General features: G+C 36.4%; 2 protein-coding genes across 4 annotated transcripts; both read right to left on the bottom strand.

Annotated features, from left to right (window-relative positions):
- Window positions 1-2115: 2115 nt before the first annotated feature.
- On the bottom strand, window positions 2116-12378 carry TPR9 (Tetratricopeptide repeat (TPR)-like superfamily protein). Of its 3 annotated transcripts, XM_086655087.1 has the most exons (16): window positions 11971-12378; window positions 10974-11514; window positions 10719-10853; window positions 9899-9988; window positions 9699-9770; window positions 8920-9121; window positions 8508-8638; window positions 7863-8270; window positions 7631-7765; window positions 7101-7229; window positions 5866-6021; window positions 5427-5651; window positions 4856-5022; window positions 3792-3906; window positions 3215-3295; window positions 2116-2603 (listed from the first exon to the last, which is right to left on the bottom strand). In XM_086655087.1, exons 2-16 carry the CDS (start codon window positions 11100-11102, stop codon window positions 2391-2393), a joined length of 2388 nt encoding a protein of 795 aa, XP_086511213.1. In that variant the 5' UTR covers window positions 11103-11514; window positions 11971-12378; the 3' UTR covers window positions 2116-2390. The 3 variants fall into 3 exon arrangements, with proteins under 3 accessions (XP_086511213.1, XP_086511214.1, XP_086511216.1); XM_086655088.1 differs by lacking the exon at window positions 11971-12378 and having other exon boundaries at window positions 9899-9995; window positions 10974-11417; XM_086655090.1 differs by lacking the exons at window positions 9899-9988; window positions 10719-10853; window positions 10974-11514; window positions 11971-12378 and having other exon boundaries at window positions 8920-9145; window positions 9699-9737.
- On the bottom strand, window positions 12217-15455 carry LOC147568689 (reticulon-like protein B5). Its single transcript, XM_086655091.1, has 6 exons — window positions 15233-15455; window positions 14693-14879; window positions 13707-13887; window positions 13424-13565; window positions 13273-13342; window positions 12217-12660 (listed from the first exon to the last, which is right to left on the bottom strand). The coding sequence occupies exons 2-6, from the start codon at window positions 14868-14870 to the stop codon at window positions 12488-12490; spliced, it is 744 nt and encodes a 247-aa protein (XP_086511217.1). The 5' UTR covers window positions 14871-14879; window positions 15233-15455; the 3' UTR covers window positions 12217-12487.
- Between the last annotated feature and the right edge of the window lie 371 nt (window positions 15456-15826).

Below are 15826 nucleotides of genomic sequence, written 5' to 3'. Positions count from 1 at the left end.
AGTTCTGGATATACTTGGACAAGATCAATCTCAAATCAGGTATCAATTTGTGTGCCCTAAAATACCTTTTCAGGGGCTCTAGAAATATTATTGCTAACTAAACTAGTTCTTTATCTCTCCTTCTATACACATTATGTAAAAAGAAGTAGTAATTTGTTAACTAAGATTAATTAGTGGCTTGATTAAGCTCCCCTAGTTTTTTTCTGTCATAAACCACAAACTAATCACTTAGTCAAGATCATTTAGTGGGGGATTAAATTAAATGTTAAAATGAAGTGACTTTCTAGGATAAACAACAAAGCATAAAACATAATTATCACACATCACTTAAATGAATAAAAGTTAATTAAATAACTAAAACCAAACTAATAACATAGTAAAGGAAGGACAAAAAGTAGGTTTACACCCATCATCTATTGTGTTAGCTACCCATCCAAGTTCTTTCTTTGATGAATGACCTTTCCTTAATAATCTTATTTATTTACTTGTTTATTTCAGACGCCCTCAATCGCGATAGGGCCATCTTGATTAGAAGATAAAAAATTCAAAAATTTAGACCAATTATTAATAGATAAATAAACATTGCACGCTCAATTCTACGTGCCCGCAACTTGCGCTTATATTAATCCTTGCGCTTATATTAATCATGGGTTTCTATGCATTTAAGGGTTTTTTTCGTCGTCAAATGAATCTACATCTCGACCGAATTCATCTTCCAAAGAAATCAAATGAAAATTACATACGTAGGTCAAATTTATCAATACGAGTAAGCATAGTGTAAGAAAGATAAAATAAATGGTATAGATTGCAAGACCATGAAGTTGTTGGTCCAAAACTTGATCACATATAGTTTAGATTTTGCAAATGCTATAAAAAATTATGAAGGATGATTTAATGGTTCGGCCCAAAACATTACCGTTTAATGTCACATCAACTTATCATATATTTTCTGAAAAAAATCATATAATGCCTTCTCGTTCCACAACCACTAACTCAAATTCAAACATCACACATTGAGCTAAAGCAAAGTAAACATATTTTTTTCTTCAATCCAATTTATGGTGGGTAATAGATTAATAGTTTATCGGGGCACTAAACCAATATGTAGCTTCTAACATCACCATCTATTAACCTAAAAAAAACTTGGTCAAATACTCAAATGTATGTAAAAGGTTATAAACCAAAGAGAGATAAGGCTAATTTCCTAATTAAAGAAGTAAGCAAAGGTAGGTAGTTAGATTTGTGTAAGCACCCGATATTGGGATATCAATGTTTAAGAGCAACAAAGTAATACAAAATTAAATACCATAAATGCATAGTAGTACAAAATTGCCAACAACTAAGAAAATTTTCCAACCCACACATGTAAAATATTTTTTTTCTCTAGGTATAAAGAAAATTTATCAGAGGTGAAGGTGGTTTCATCCTTGAGTGGTCTAATCCTACAAACAACTAACTGCATCACATACTAAATTAAGAACGCAGTTTGGCAAAGGGTAGGTTTCGAGCCGTCCTGTCCCACCTCTAATGGAATAGATTTTGGTGACCCATTCGATAAACGAGATGTAATTGAGTGGGAGAGCATCCAGAGTCTAGGCCATACCGCCATAGGTCTGAAGCCAGTAGTTTGGGATGCCAGCAGCGCCTTTTGGGTGGCCTTGTGAGAGCTCATACCATGAACGAACCCCATACCCATTAGACCATGCGTCAAGGCAGGACATCAACTATGGATCCTCATAAGTGGTAACAGAGTCGAGGACAACTCGTCTCTGGGGTGTAGGGGTGTGATAGTCCCACATCATTCGTTGGGGCGCCCATGCCTAGACTATAAGTGTGAGGTCAGCACCTTGGAATGTAAAAGTGTTTCTGGTGTCCCCGTTAGGGCATAGGCGTTAAAGACAATGACACTATGGACAGGATGTCAATGGCTCGAAAACAATCACACTATCGACAGGGTGTCAAAGGCCACGTGGGTACGACGAGTACACAAACTCTTATTCTCACTTGATTTGGAATGAGATTGGTATTTGTTAGTATGAATCTCCCTATCATTAAGTATAGCTAAATATTAAAGTACTTATAGATTATAGTTTAGCCCAGACTTTGTCCAGCATGTGTTTCTAACCTTAAATTCTGTTGCCCATAAAATAGATAAGATAATGATCATAAAAAGTAAATACATAACGTTGGTTGACGTTATTTGTAATTGCTATTTGAGTGCCTACTGCTCCAATAAAAAAACTCGTGGGAGCAAACTAGTGGACATTTACATAGGTAAACACCTGAATTTAACCAATTAGAAAAGCTACAGAAAAGATATGACATGAAGACGTAAAAGGAATTCTTACCCTTTGCTAAGAAGAAGAGGCGTAATAAGACGATTTCCGTTGTTAAACAAGGGTCAGAGCTTTTCTCTTTAGGTTGTACAGATATGGAATAACTATCGGTGCTTGAGATCCATAATACAGTGAAAATATTCCATCTAGACGATTTATGTTTTCCAAGGCAGAGGTACTATCTCCCAAACACAGCTGAATGGATGCAAGCTTCACTAATTCATTTCCAATGACAATATGGTTGGGATGGTAAAGCTTCTCAAGGATCTGTTTGATCAAATAAAACCATGAGAATTCTTTAAGATCTCATTTCCAATGAAATGGGGTTGAGGCAGTAATAGCATTCCACCAAAGGGCCCCCTCTTCCCTTTTCTAGAAGAATCAAAGCTTATATATTTTGTTCAAGCTAGTTGTGCTTTATCGATATATCAAAGATCATAGACCTTTGTTGATGCTTCTGCTTATGCTTTACATCGTTAAAGTTCTTCTACAAGTTTTTCAGCATGCTTTTACAACTTTGATGGTCAAGTTATTTGAAAAGTTAGGAGTTTCGACTATGAATATAGAGAACTGTAGTTGTTCACATACTAAAGTCCGTCGATATGTGACAGTCACCATTTAGTAATGACTATCAAGGGGGACTCACTTCCAGCTATCAGCCACAGCCCACAGGGTCACTTGCGTCCACCACGAGTCACTAAGTTACTAGATTTCTAACAACCATTCATTTGCTTATCATTTTTGGCATCCGGTGATACATTAAAGACAGTAACGTGTCAACTCTTCGCAATGCAAAGACACCTACCCTTTCCAACAGAAAATAATAGAAAAGAACGGTGATAAGCCTCAGGGTCTCCTAATCTTTCAACAGAAAATACCTTAATAGATGCCTTGCAGTGCTTGATAGAAGAATGGAAATCTCCAATTGAACAAAATGCCTCTGCAAAATTGTCCTCTGCCTGTATACCAAAAAGCGTCACATTGACGTCATAATACACGACTACACGTAGTAGTGCAAAGTTGACAAATATCTGTAGTTCCCAGATATTGAGATTCATGAATATTCACTTGTGTCCCCCGTGGAAATAAATAAGTCTCACCGTTTCTATCACCAAATTTTATAATGTGAACAGTCAAAACATTAAATTGCTAGAAATTGTCAATATTTGTTTAGATTCATGGTAAGTGGCAAGAAAAATAGTTCATGAAACCAATAGGCTGAAAATGAATGACATAGCATTACGGGGTTTGATAAACATAAGGATTAAGGAACGGGTTGTCAGAGCCACGGGCTTGACATAACCCATGACAACTATAGTTAACTTGACAAAGTAGGGGGCAAGACTCAAGAGAGTTTCTTTTCTGATATAATCTATCCACCGGGTAAGTCCATAAAGCATCTTAACTATATAAACACACCAGAAATTTGTGGAGTATGTGAGAAGAGAAACTCACCTGGGCAATACACTTGCTATATGAATGCATTGTTGACTTCAAGACATCAAGAGATCCCAAAGCTTTGGAAAGTAGACTAGTAGACAGCTTCCGTGAAGCAACTGCATTATGTATCCTGTTCACAATTCAACTTCTACTTTCAGTATCTGCCATTACCCTTGAGAGGTAATATACTAATATCATGCTTCTATAAACATCTGTCTATCAAGGAAAAAGACTAAGCATACAGTTGCATGGGCAATTTACTGCCATGTGGTTTGAGTAACAGAGTGCCGATTTCCCCAATTTCACGTTCTTCTGTATGTCGAGTATCCAAGAGCACCACGATATAGAAGAGCAAACCTTCTTCCTCTTCGATAGAAAAATCGTGTTGGACTAAGATATGTAAACCATGAGCATCCTTATCGAATGATTGAATTCTCGTAGGGACTTCAATCTACTATTGAACTCATCAACTACTTATGTTAAAGTTCATCGTCAGATTTCTTAACAATGAGATTCATGATCTTCAAGGGGAAACAATTTATAGAGAAGACTTCGGTTCAACTTTCTCTCTTGGACAAAAACGATGGAAGGCACATGTTAAAAGGTATATTAGGGTCTCGGAGAGCTCATGCTTAGGTACCTTGTATAGAGTATTCACGGATTCCATTCATTTATGAAAATCCAATTACTGACAGTGACAGAAGAATCATCTGAAACATTTATGGGTCTCAATATGCTTCCCAATTTGAGACGAAGTATGTGGAGCTAAATCTTCAAGAGAAGACGAGAAAAGGGAGTGCTTCCATTCAGGATATTGTTCCACAAGTTCAGTTATGTGAAATGATATCCAAATTTAAGCAAAATATACAGGGGTAAGTCTTCAATTCCAAGATCCTCCTTGGACAGGAGGATCTGAGTAGACCACCGGGCATGTAAATTGGGTGTTCCTTTTATCTCGGAAAACAAACCATGTTAAAAGCTAGAGAAGATGGATGCACGAATGAAGGTAGTACAGAGAACTCTATTTGACAAAACGACCCACTCTAAGAAGCATGAACGCACCACCTCAGACAACTTACCTCTTTATTTGATTATCAGCATTTTCAGCCGCTCTTCGTGAAGACTCTAGATCGCGATAGGAGCAACAATTCAAGCAATATCCAGGATCAATCTGGAGGCCTTCATCCTTTGATCCAAACAAGAGCTGAGCCACTTCTTTTATGCCTTCTCTTTTCAGCTTTTCAACCTTAAGAACATGCAGATATTAGTGCGATCTGAGAACAAATAGTACAACGGAATAGATAACAATGTGGGCTACCAATAGGAAACCAGTACTGTCATGCAGGAGCAGCAGAGGTGATCCTCAAATAGGTTACATGTAAAATACAACAAAATTTATCCTCACCAAACTGAAAGGAATCGTTGAAGCATCCAATAAACCCAAAGATCAATAAGTAAATCAACTAGGTAAGATCCTGAGAGTGGCACTCATTGCTTTTTTGGGGAATTACCACATGTTCATCCATGGCGCTACCAGTAAATTTGGCCTAACTCATTGTCTATACTAGGCTTAATTATGATGATTGACCAGCATGGGAAATAGAAACAAAAACAAAAGAATGTCAGTATATAATGAAATATAAAGCATACTGGAAGGGGAGGCTCCAAGCTGCAAATTTTGGAACAATCCGATAAGCAATTAGCACTATAGACAGTGTTATCTACAACTGCACCAGAGCAGCTTGTTTTCACACACGAAAAAGCATTTATAACAAGGTCCGAGTGATTTAATTCTGCACAACCACTGCACTGGCACTTGAATGAATATTGATCGTTTAGAAGCTTTTGGCGCTGTTTAACACACATCTGCCCAACCTACAAAGCAGAAGGATATAAACTGTCAGTTGGAAGACTCTAAATTGTCTGTACAATTTGGCGCACAAAAACATATTTACACTATCAAAATTCGCAGCACTACCATGTCATTTCTAAACTTCAAATAAGAAAACACAAGGTGGCACAACCATCTCCCTAATAAATCAGAATGATATAAAGCATAGAAGTGGTAAACGGATATTTCACTATTTACCTGTGGGCCGTAAGAGATTTCCAACGGGTACCCTGCCTCCACAAATTCTGTTGATCGTACAAACAGAGTACGTGAAAGGAAATATGCATGAACATTTGGCTGGCACGAGTGGTTAAACAAACTAGCAGTTGGATAAATAGCTTGACCCACCCTCACCTATTAGAAAGAAGATAGAAATCACAGTTAAAAGGATTGAAAGGAGCTTCATTTCTACCGTTCAAGATAAAGAACATGGTAAGTGCCAATATTTGAAGTAAAAAATCATGCAATTCCAGATTACACTTTGATGTATAAAATACTGGAAAGGTTCTCAACAAAAATTTCAGGTGACCTATAAGAGCTTCAAGCTTGTTTCTGGAAAAATTAAATAAAATACTGGAAAGGTTGACAGTAAAGCAAACTTCTCACAGACATTCACTCTTAGACAGATACCAGCATAGACGCATAGTATCTTAATTAACAGTTTATTGAACAATTTCTAGGCTTCACCCGTAACGGTTTTCAGTCGTTGAGGGAGGAGCAGTTATTTATCAACCGAGAGAAGGGTGAGGCATAATTCTTGGGGAATCTTCTTTCACCTATGGGGTACCTTGGTCCTTCTAATTTTTCAACTCCAGCGTTCTAGTTAGGTACTGTCTGAAAGTGGAAGCATAGGAGCTAGCAGAGTGCAGTTCGAGCATTAGAAGGAACCTAGGCAAGCAATCAGTACACGAATACCTTCCTCTAGGAGTGAACCAGTATAATGCTCCAAGCCTCCAACAAGCCATAGTAAAATGACATCCCAAGTAGGAAAAAGAGCTTATTATTATAGATGACTAAGACGGGTACCAAGACTGTCATTCACATGCTATACTAGTCTGGAACTCACTTTTTTAGGTAACCCACCCCTTAGGAAAGATAGTAGCAACGAAATCTCAACCTACGCTAATGCCTAAGAACTATCACTACTAATCAATTCCATTAGATGGTATTACACACAGATAATATCAAAACCAAGAAACAAAATCTAGAACTAACGGAAATGCAAATGTACAGTCCGATTCGAATTCCTTGGGGTCAACTAATTTCTTTAACGATGCAAGTATATATTTACAAAGAAATGTTTATAGATAAATAATTGATTAGCAATTTAGCGTATCCATTAGCCAAGTATAATTTATCTCTTTGGCACATACTAAAGAACTAGATAAAAAAGAGCAGAGGATAGAAAAAATATGAGTTAAGGTGACAAAAACCTGTTCTATGTTAGTAGTTTCATCCATATGTAAAATCTTCCCACGTTGGTAGTCCAGCTTACCTTCTGGTGACTTCATATGGACAATAGCCATTGAATTTACCATGATTTGAGAAATTAGTACAACTAACTGCATACAAAAAGAGAAATGTTTATAAAATATTGGTAAAATAATTTGAAAGTGTACAAAATTAACCTAACACTTTTATAATAGCAGAAAATGCAAACTTCACGGGTTAAAATGGTGTCGCCCAGCAAAGTCAAAGGTTCAAAACTGTAGCAGTACTTCCAAGGTAAGGAAAAAAAAAATGCGAGTGCGAGATAACAGTTTTCGATATAAGCACATTCTTTTACTGATCCAGTCATTCGAGATTGTTGCACAAGACCAAACAAATAAAAATCTTCCTTGTAACACATAAACAGAACCAAAAGAGCTTAGCATGCTACACGGCTTAAGTAGGGAACAAATCTAATCTAGTACATTACAACAGAATCTAAAATGCTTTACATAACAATAAGTTGTGTACGCACCTGTGATGCAGATTTCGCATTCAGTGGAAAATCAGCTCCATGAGATTGCTGAAGACAGTAAGTCAATGCGATTGCATATACATGTAACTCCAACTTTCTTTCTGAGAGCATGCGCTGATAATTGTGACAAAGCCCCTGATAAATGTAGCACATACGCAACGAGAAGTAAGTAAATATTTTGTTCGAGGTAGAGTAAGGGGGAAAGGAACTGGTCATCATCTGGGATAAATACCAAAGCTTCCTCTGGTTCCATTAGCCCACCAGAATCCTTCCTTTGCTCCAATAATTTCACTAGAACTCGACCTGCCAAAGTGATTTCAGCTGGTAATACTGAAGGCCAATGTACTCCGCCACATTCGTGCTTGTGTTGTGCTACGAACTCGGCGTTTCGATTGCCAGCAGGTTCTCCAGAATTAGTCTTCAAACAGATGCTCTTGATATGTCTCTCAAGATCTTCTGATATATTTCCACAAGTAGAACTATTGTTTAGATTACTCGTGTATCTTTCTCCTACTGCTCGTGCTTGGCAATGCTGGGAACAGTATAACGTCATTGAACACGATGAACATGGCACAGTATCTGCTGGAAGTTCGTTCAAGCAGAAATGGCAGTGGGTTTTCCTGCAATCCTTTGCTATGATCTGCAGTCATTCAATATCCTTAATCAAAATCAAGTGAACTCTAGGTACAGTGGATAAGATCTTCAAGGTAAAAACAGAGAAAAGGAAATAACAAATTCATTCCACAAATAACATGGTTTACTGAAATAAGATGCTCCTTCGTATCAAAATTTACAACATAAAAGTGTTGGGAAATGTGGAAAGTAAGCAGAAATGTACCCTTGAAACTCAATACAAATAAACAAGGATTGCCCATACCACGGCATAAGGTTCTTCAGAATGAACCAATGAAGCTTTGGGAATATCACTTGCTGAAGCCATACCCCTACCCTTCTCTGGTGTCGAGACACATTTAAGTTTTATCTTTGAAGGCTCGGTTGGTACGTCACCTGTCAAATTTTGACAAATTACTTTAAACAAAACAACTTAAGTTACTGGCCATACAAATATTTAGTTTACTATTGTGGTGTTGTTCTAATGAACTCCAGAGTAACCTTGGTGCACTTCGCATTTATTTAACAGAAAACTGAAGTTAGTGTAAATCCTAGAAAGTGAGCAGAAATAACTTTGTAGGATTAAGCGGTCATAAAATGGTGCATTCTCGAGTAATGTTCATAGGTAAGCGATAAAAAAGGACAAACTGATGAAGAAATAAATATGATTGACTGACCACAAGAGACCATCTTTTCTTTGTTGGGTTTTTCAGGTGAACTACTTGTTCTTCTACGTTGGTTTGAAATTGACTCTATTTCATCCTTTATCTTGCTCTTTCCGCTGAGGGTGCGTTCCATGCTCATGGAAGTATCCAAGTCATGAACTGCATCATCATAGTTCCCTAAAGAAGCATTTGCCATCCCTCTCCTGTACCATGACTGCACTGGATGACATTAACTTGCCTTACAAAATACAAGTAACGGAAATCATTTACTTTACGATTGAAGATACAGCTATGACGAAGCACAAGCAAACCAAGAAAAACGATAATGGAAGTAAACAATCACACAAACAAACACGAGAGATTTACGTGGTACGGTTGGTGAGACCTTCTCCACGGCGAACAAGGGCGCAATGATTTTCATATGAATGAAAAACAAGATTATAAAGATTTCACAAGGGTTTTAGTATTTGTAGCTCACCAAAACCCTAGCACTCAGCTGCCTCTAACTCTCTACCCAAAATCAACAATAGGTCGGGCCAAAGTTTCGGTTAAAACAGTTTTTCGGGTCACGGACCAGTTAAACATCGACCCATATTCAACACACTTTGAACAAATACATTACTCAAACATAGCAGAAACGTGCACATTTTCATGGTTCTTACTTAGGATCTAGTTTTTGAAATTTTGAGTGAGATCCTCGATTTAAAGCTGAATATGCATCGAATTATGTAACTTTTTAACAAAATTTAGTTGATTATAACATAATATTAAAGTGAATAAAAAGTCAATACCTTCGCATATGATGGAAGAAGAACAATGGCTCGGTCGCAGTCACGTATGCACTCAACAGTGAGACCCATTTTCTAGAGATCAAGCACACAGTTGCAAATGAAGAGGGATATTGTCGAAAGTTAGTCAAACTGATAAACAAGTAGCAAGTAAAATCAATATTTGACATAGAAATTAAAAGTACATTTTAAAATAAACTTACATGCAATGAAGAAGCTCGATTGGTGTACAGAGTTGCAACCAAGTTTTTATCCACATTATCAGCATTTCCCATTGGAGCATGACGCAGTGCCTGTTTTCTTCCCAAACAAATCAAAACATAGAAATGGAAAAAATGTGCAAATTCTTAAGCTCCGAAGAAGCAAAAAATGTAGAAAATTACTGGTAGCCCAGTTGGTCAGTGCATATACTCTGCAATATAGAGGTCCCAGGTCGATCCCATGGAAGTGCAAATCCAGGAATATTGAACTTGGGTGTAAATAAAGTAGTTTATCATGCTTTAGGGCAATTAAATTCGTCGGGTTTTTAGGCTAGTAGAGATATCGTGCTTATCACATCATCTCGATGTATCAATGCATTTGTAATGACCATTGTAGTCAATATTCAAAAAAAAATAGTACTTATAAGTAATTTAAACTCAGTAACTGTATTAAAGATGAATTCTCCATTTGTTCTTCGACCATGGAAATTACAACTCAAAAGTCTTCCATTACTATCTCTACAAATTTCATCAAGAAAAACCCAACCCAAGAACAAATTTTCCACTCTTAGATTAGGAGAATAGATAAATATAAAAATGTTTCCTTCCTAGAGGTAGTTGTTAATTGGGAGGCTTGGATGTCGTGAGACGTTTGTTCCAAGCCTCCCCAACCTTTTGCACATAGTTTTTTCCTTCAATATATTCTTTCAAAGTTTGATAACAGAAGCGAGAGAGAGAGTTATTTATGTCATTTGGAGATGTTATTTGTGGCATTTTATCGAACATGTATGATGCGAGAGATAGATAAAGAGAGAAGGAGGACCTTAGAGTAGAAAGTGAGGGCATTGGCATAATCTCCAGAAGAGAAGCATTGGTTGCCCTGTCTTTTGAAATCCAAAGCAATGTCTGAGTTCTTACCACATATAGCCAGTCTTGGACCCGTTAGTTCTCCAACTACCTTCAAAATCAACACCCAGAATAACTTGTCACTTCAAGATTCATATATATATATATATATATATAGAGAGAGAGAGAGAGAGAGAGGTAATAGAAGAATTAGTTAGTAATGAGAACTTACATCATGAAACAATTGAATAGAGAGAAAGAAATCGAGAAGTGAAGAACAAGTAGAAAGAAGGTCTTCTCTGTTACTCTCGTAGATCATCCGTTTCAGATTACTTGGTATCACTGATTCCAGCTTCTCCATTTCTCTCTCTCTCTCTCTCTTCGTCGATTCTCGCTACTCAGTTCTTTCCCACACCAGGAGTAGGAGACTGGAGACCCTGAAAACAAATAAGGCGGCAAATGAAATGAAGTAACCAAGTGGAGTTGGCCGCAAACTGTTCAACCGGCCAACAACTCTCAGCTGGACCGGTAAGAGGTTTAGTCTTCTACTCTAGAGGCCAACGGTTCTAGGTATACAGATAATTTAATAAATAAATAAGGAAAAACTGTTCAACCCGCCGTGGGTAGCCTTAACTTCCGAGTCATGTAACGTTTTCTTACAAACTCTTTGTGTCCCTTGATCGATTGATCCATTTCCTTCACCTACCTATGAAGCGACCCATGTTCACATAATGGATGTCCATTTCTTTGGAGAATGAAAGTTTATTTATATACTTAAGTGGTTTTTAAGAAAGTGCAAGAGTTATAATAGAACACGAAAGCTCGTGAAACTCAGGATACATCAAAACAAATATCTCTATTTGCCAAAAATCCAACTAGTGCAGACAAATGTTCAGAAAGTTAAATTAATCGATACAAACACGTAGAAGGTAATTTGTTAGTTAAGATTGTAACGTTGTTTATTCAGGGGTGTTAAAGGTAAAGGTGTTGTTATCTTGGGATAGTTGTATTCTCCTAACTTGTAAAATGATGATTTTAGGAACTATAAGTGACGAACTCCCTTCACTTTTCAATTTTTCATAGGACACATTTGATTCTCTAAATTTACTCGGGATTGTCCGACTGATTAATGTTGCATATAAGAAAATTCAGACAATAGGAGTTTGTAAGTCCAGAGCATTGTTATATTGTTTCGAGTAAGAAAAATGTCAATTTGGTTATCAACTCACAGTCTTAGTTTTGAATAATAAGGAAGAAAATTAGTTTTGAAAAAAAATGGAAGAACAAATTGGCATCTCTCAATGAAAAATCTTACAAACCCTTCGTTTTCTTACAAACTCTTCGTGTCCGTTTCAGATAACAAACCTCTTTTACCCTTTTATATGGGGTTCTTCAAAGATTAGTATAAACTAAAGAAAGAAAAGGTCAGAAAGATTGAACTTACAGATTGAAACGGATGAACAAAACATAAACGATTTAACACTCCAAATAATCATTTCGATTATCACTTTATAAACTCATCAAAATGATTTTAATAACAAAAGAAATATCCAATATAAGCATCTAACACTCTCCATTTCCATAAAGAAGGTTTCAAAATCAATACATCTTTCTTCTAAAATCAAAATTTCCACCAAATTTGAATTCAAAGAAACCAAACTTCCAAGTATTTTGGAAATTCTTAAACTATAAAATCAAAAGGAATAACTGGTAAACTTCCCAATTCAGTGAATGTCGTTGTTCACATCAATGGAGCTTCTTCTCATTGTTAAAGGGGGTCTTCGGAAGCTTTTGTAGCACTTTCTCATCAAACACTGCGTACTGCTTGTTTAGTTCAACCAATGCCTTCTCTGCAAATATATCAACTTGTTCTTCATTCTTCTCGTACATCACAGGAAGTGTGTATAACATTACAAACACTGCACGTAACGAAATGTTGGGAAAAAATAATCAGCAAAGAAGTTAACGAGACGAAAGACTTGAAGTAAATATATAGTGGGTGTGTATGCGCTGGGGCGGCATGGGCCTAAAGCCGTCAAAGAGGCCAAGCGGGCACTTTGTGCCCCAACATAATCAAGGGCCTCATGTTTCGGATTTCATATGTCATTTTCGAAAATATTATTCCAAACAGATTTAATAACATGAGTTAAATTGTAGCTTTAGTGGTTAAGAGTTTATATCATGTACAATCAAGTGTTCAAATCATCCCCTAAGCACTACCATATTTTTTTTCTTCTAAAATGCATTTATAGAGCCCCAAGTTTCCCAAATGTTTGGTCCTACCCTGTGTATGCGTGTGTGCTCGCACGTGCAATCACAACGATTATCTTCTTGATAAGAAATGGTGTCGAAATACATAAACCCCTCTAGAAATTAGAAGGTGGATAGATTATTTAAAGTTTCAATTACTAACTTTTGATGACATAGAAATTCAAAAGAAAAACCCATGGTTGTGGTGTAGCAAAACTACCTAATTCACGCGTCTTAATAAGAACTAGCAATCGAATAGTAAGAAAAGGGAGAACACTGACCTAAGTAGAAAAGAGTCAAGAAATTGAACCAACTACCAACAACAGAGATCACCCAAAGAACTCCAATAACCTGCAAAAGAATTTTTTGATTAAAAATCTAAATAGGTAAGAAGGGCCTTTCGGGCAAGAGTAGTCTACCAAATATAATTACCACAATAAAATTCTTGAAGTCGTTTCCAGAAGCTATTTTCTTGAATGCTACAAATGCCTGGTTGATTTCAGACCTCAGTGATAGAGCAATGTTCACAAAGAGTTCTTCTGGTAATATGACCTCCGGAAATTTTGGTGGGGTCCTTGAATTCAAAAAGTAAATATGTTAGAAGAAAGTTAGGCTTCTGCTTAAATGAACAGGACTTGTATTATGATGAAAACAATCGTAGGAAGTCCAAGCAGGCAAATAGATCATACAGACGAACTACACAGAATAAACTTACCTCTTGGCAAAAGAAGCTAAATTGGACCATAAGAACAGAATTGCCAATCCAACTATGAGACCATGGCAAATAAATGTAAGCAAGTGATATCCTATCCACTCAAAAAGTAGCCATAATACGGTAACACCAGCAAGGATGGAGCCCGAGATTTGTTTCTCTCTCCACAGTACAATGTCGGCAGCTAAAAATCAAAACAACAATAGGCTTAGATTGGAGAACCAAATAGCACATCCATAAAGAAAAACCAAAACTAACTATATAATACATTATAGTTTTTCATTCCTTCTCTCAGATGAAGGTTGATCAAAATAACCAAAAGCAGTGAACTTAAACCATATAATTCAACTTGTCAATACACAATGTTTTTGCCGACTAAAAGTTCATCAAATAATAAGAACTAGAGTTATCTTTTTTTTTTCTCATTGTCTGAATCTGAATTGTCTATCTCATCTAGATGTGACTCGTCTAAATCAAATTGCCCCAAATCAAAATCAACCATTCAGACGAGTCAAACAAATTTTTAAGATGGAGAAAGTAAGAGGATTGGTTTCACAAAGAGCAGTTGTCATCTTTAGCAAAAATACATGCGTGTATGAGTCATACGATCAAGATGTTATTTTATGATCTTGGTGTAAGTCCTGCAGTTTATGAGCTTGACGAAGACCCCAAAGGAAAAGAAATCGAAAAGCTCTTATAAGGTTAGGGTGTAGTCAGGCCGTGCCGGCCGTGTATATAGGCGACCAGTTAATTGGAGGAGCAAATCAAAGTTCATCAAATAATAAGAATCAGGGTTCGCGGCACGCTGGCAATTCACAAAAAAAAAAATCTATAAAACTAACAAATTTTTCGTAGCAAATTTCAGAAGTTACAGTTTCCATATATTATTTGATCCTGTTTTCACCCAACTTGTACAAACTTAAACCTAAATTCATATATACTATACAAAAATAATCAAAGTGAGATGAGAAATGGATATGTCTATTTACCTTTGCCTCCACCAAGGACTTTATGCACTGGTTGTTTCCTGCCAAACAAATGTTTCTTCCTTGAAGGTAAATAATTCTCACTCTCAGAATCAGATGAAGATGAAGAAACTTCATGGTGATGAATTATCTCCGTGAACTTATCCAACATTGATCCAGTTTGTTCCTCCGTATCCGACATGATTTTAACCTAAAAGTTGAGGAGAAAGAATCACAATAAAAAAATCAACATCAGACATTATATATAACCAGATAATCTTCTTCTGTAAATGATAAAATGAAATCAGAAAACTCGATTTCACATCAAATTTGAAATCAAACGCCTAATCTAAAATGTACAATTCTACATAAATTTGAAACAATCAATCTTTAAAATCCTGATCCAAAATGCACAAAATGAAAGAAATAGCGAATTCCTAATAAGAACAATTGGAATTTTCGCAGTAGACGAAATCGATTCTTGAATGGATTCATGCTAGTAAATATGTTTGTGATCAGCAATCAAAATACTAGGGAAATTCGAGGAAGGATCGAAGTTCTTACTGTACTGATGTTAGAGATTTCTCTCTCTCTCTCTCTAACTTTTCTCTTAGAAACTGAACTTTCAAATAACGTAAATGAGACGAGCGCAAAACAGAGCTTTTCTTTGTTGATGAAGGCGGTTTGGTAAAGGACGACCCTATATGGATAGAACAGTCGGATATATGGACTCAATTTAAGAGGATTTCTATTTTCTACCCCTCCTCAATTTTCATTGTAGTCCACTGGAGTCGGGAGTACCTTTTGGTGTAGTGGTTTGACATTTACACTCGCGTTATGAGATTATGGGCTTGGAGTGGAAGCAGTGGATCATCGAGATTCATCTTATGTAATCAAAATATTTAATAAAATAAAAGTAGGGAACAGATGGATTTTCTCGTACCCCCCCTTGGATGGTATTAACCGTCTTTATAAGGTCTCTAGGATCCAAGATGTTCGAGTGATGATAGTTATGGTGTAAACTCAATTTCATTTTGTTATTTCATATCATATTCATAATGTAACCATGTCATGTAAATGTAACGATTCTTGATATTCAATGTCAAAAGAAAAAAAATTATTTTCATTTTCTACAAGATCGGTATGTCTCGGATTTCA

The sequence above is a fragment of the Eschscholzia californica genome, unplaced genomic scaffold (assembly GCF_041429995.1).
Source record: "Eschscholzia californica isolate CP2 unplaced genomic scaffold, dmEscCali1.0.p SCAF_1, whole genome shotgun sequence".
Taxonomy (NCBI): Eukaryota; Viridiplantae; Streptophyta; class Magnoliopsida; order Ranunculales; family Papaveraceae; genus Eschscholzia; species Eschscholzia californica.
This window is presented reverse-complemented; position numbering and strand designations above follow the sequence as displayed.

What these genes read in the sequence shown, in the direction of transcription:
- LOC147568689 (XM_086655091.1), bottom strand. Translation starts at nt 14,870, where the DNA reads ATGTCGGATACGGAGGAACAAACTGGATCAATGTTGGATAAGTTCACG. An exon ending in ACTTCAAGAATTTTATTGTG is followed by an intron (nt 13,343 to 13,423) that starts GTAATTATATTT and finishes ATTCTTTTGCAG; the next exon opens with GTTATTGGAGTTCTTTGGGT. An exon ending in CTTGACTCTTTTCTACTTAG is followed by an intron (nt 12,661 to 13,272) that starts GTCAGTGTTCTC and finishes CGTTACGTGCAG; the next exon opens with TGTTTGTAATGTTATACACA.
- TPR9 (XM_086655087.1), bottom strand. Translation starts at nt 11,102, where the DNA reads ATGGAGAAGCTGGAATCAGTGATACCAAGTAATCTGAAACGGATGATC. An exon ending in AAACTACTAACATAGAACAG is followed by an intron (nt 6,022 to 7,100) that starts GTTTTTGTCACC and finishes TCTTTCTAATAG; the next exon opens with GTGAGGGTGGGTCAAGCTAT. An exon ending in GCTGATAATCAAATAAAGAG is followed by an intron (nt 3,907 to 4,855) that starts GTAAGTTGTCTG and finishes AATTGTGAACAG; the next exon opens with GATACATAATGCAGTTGCTT.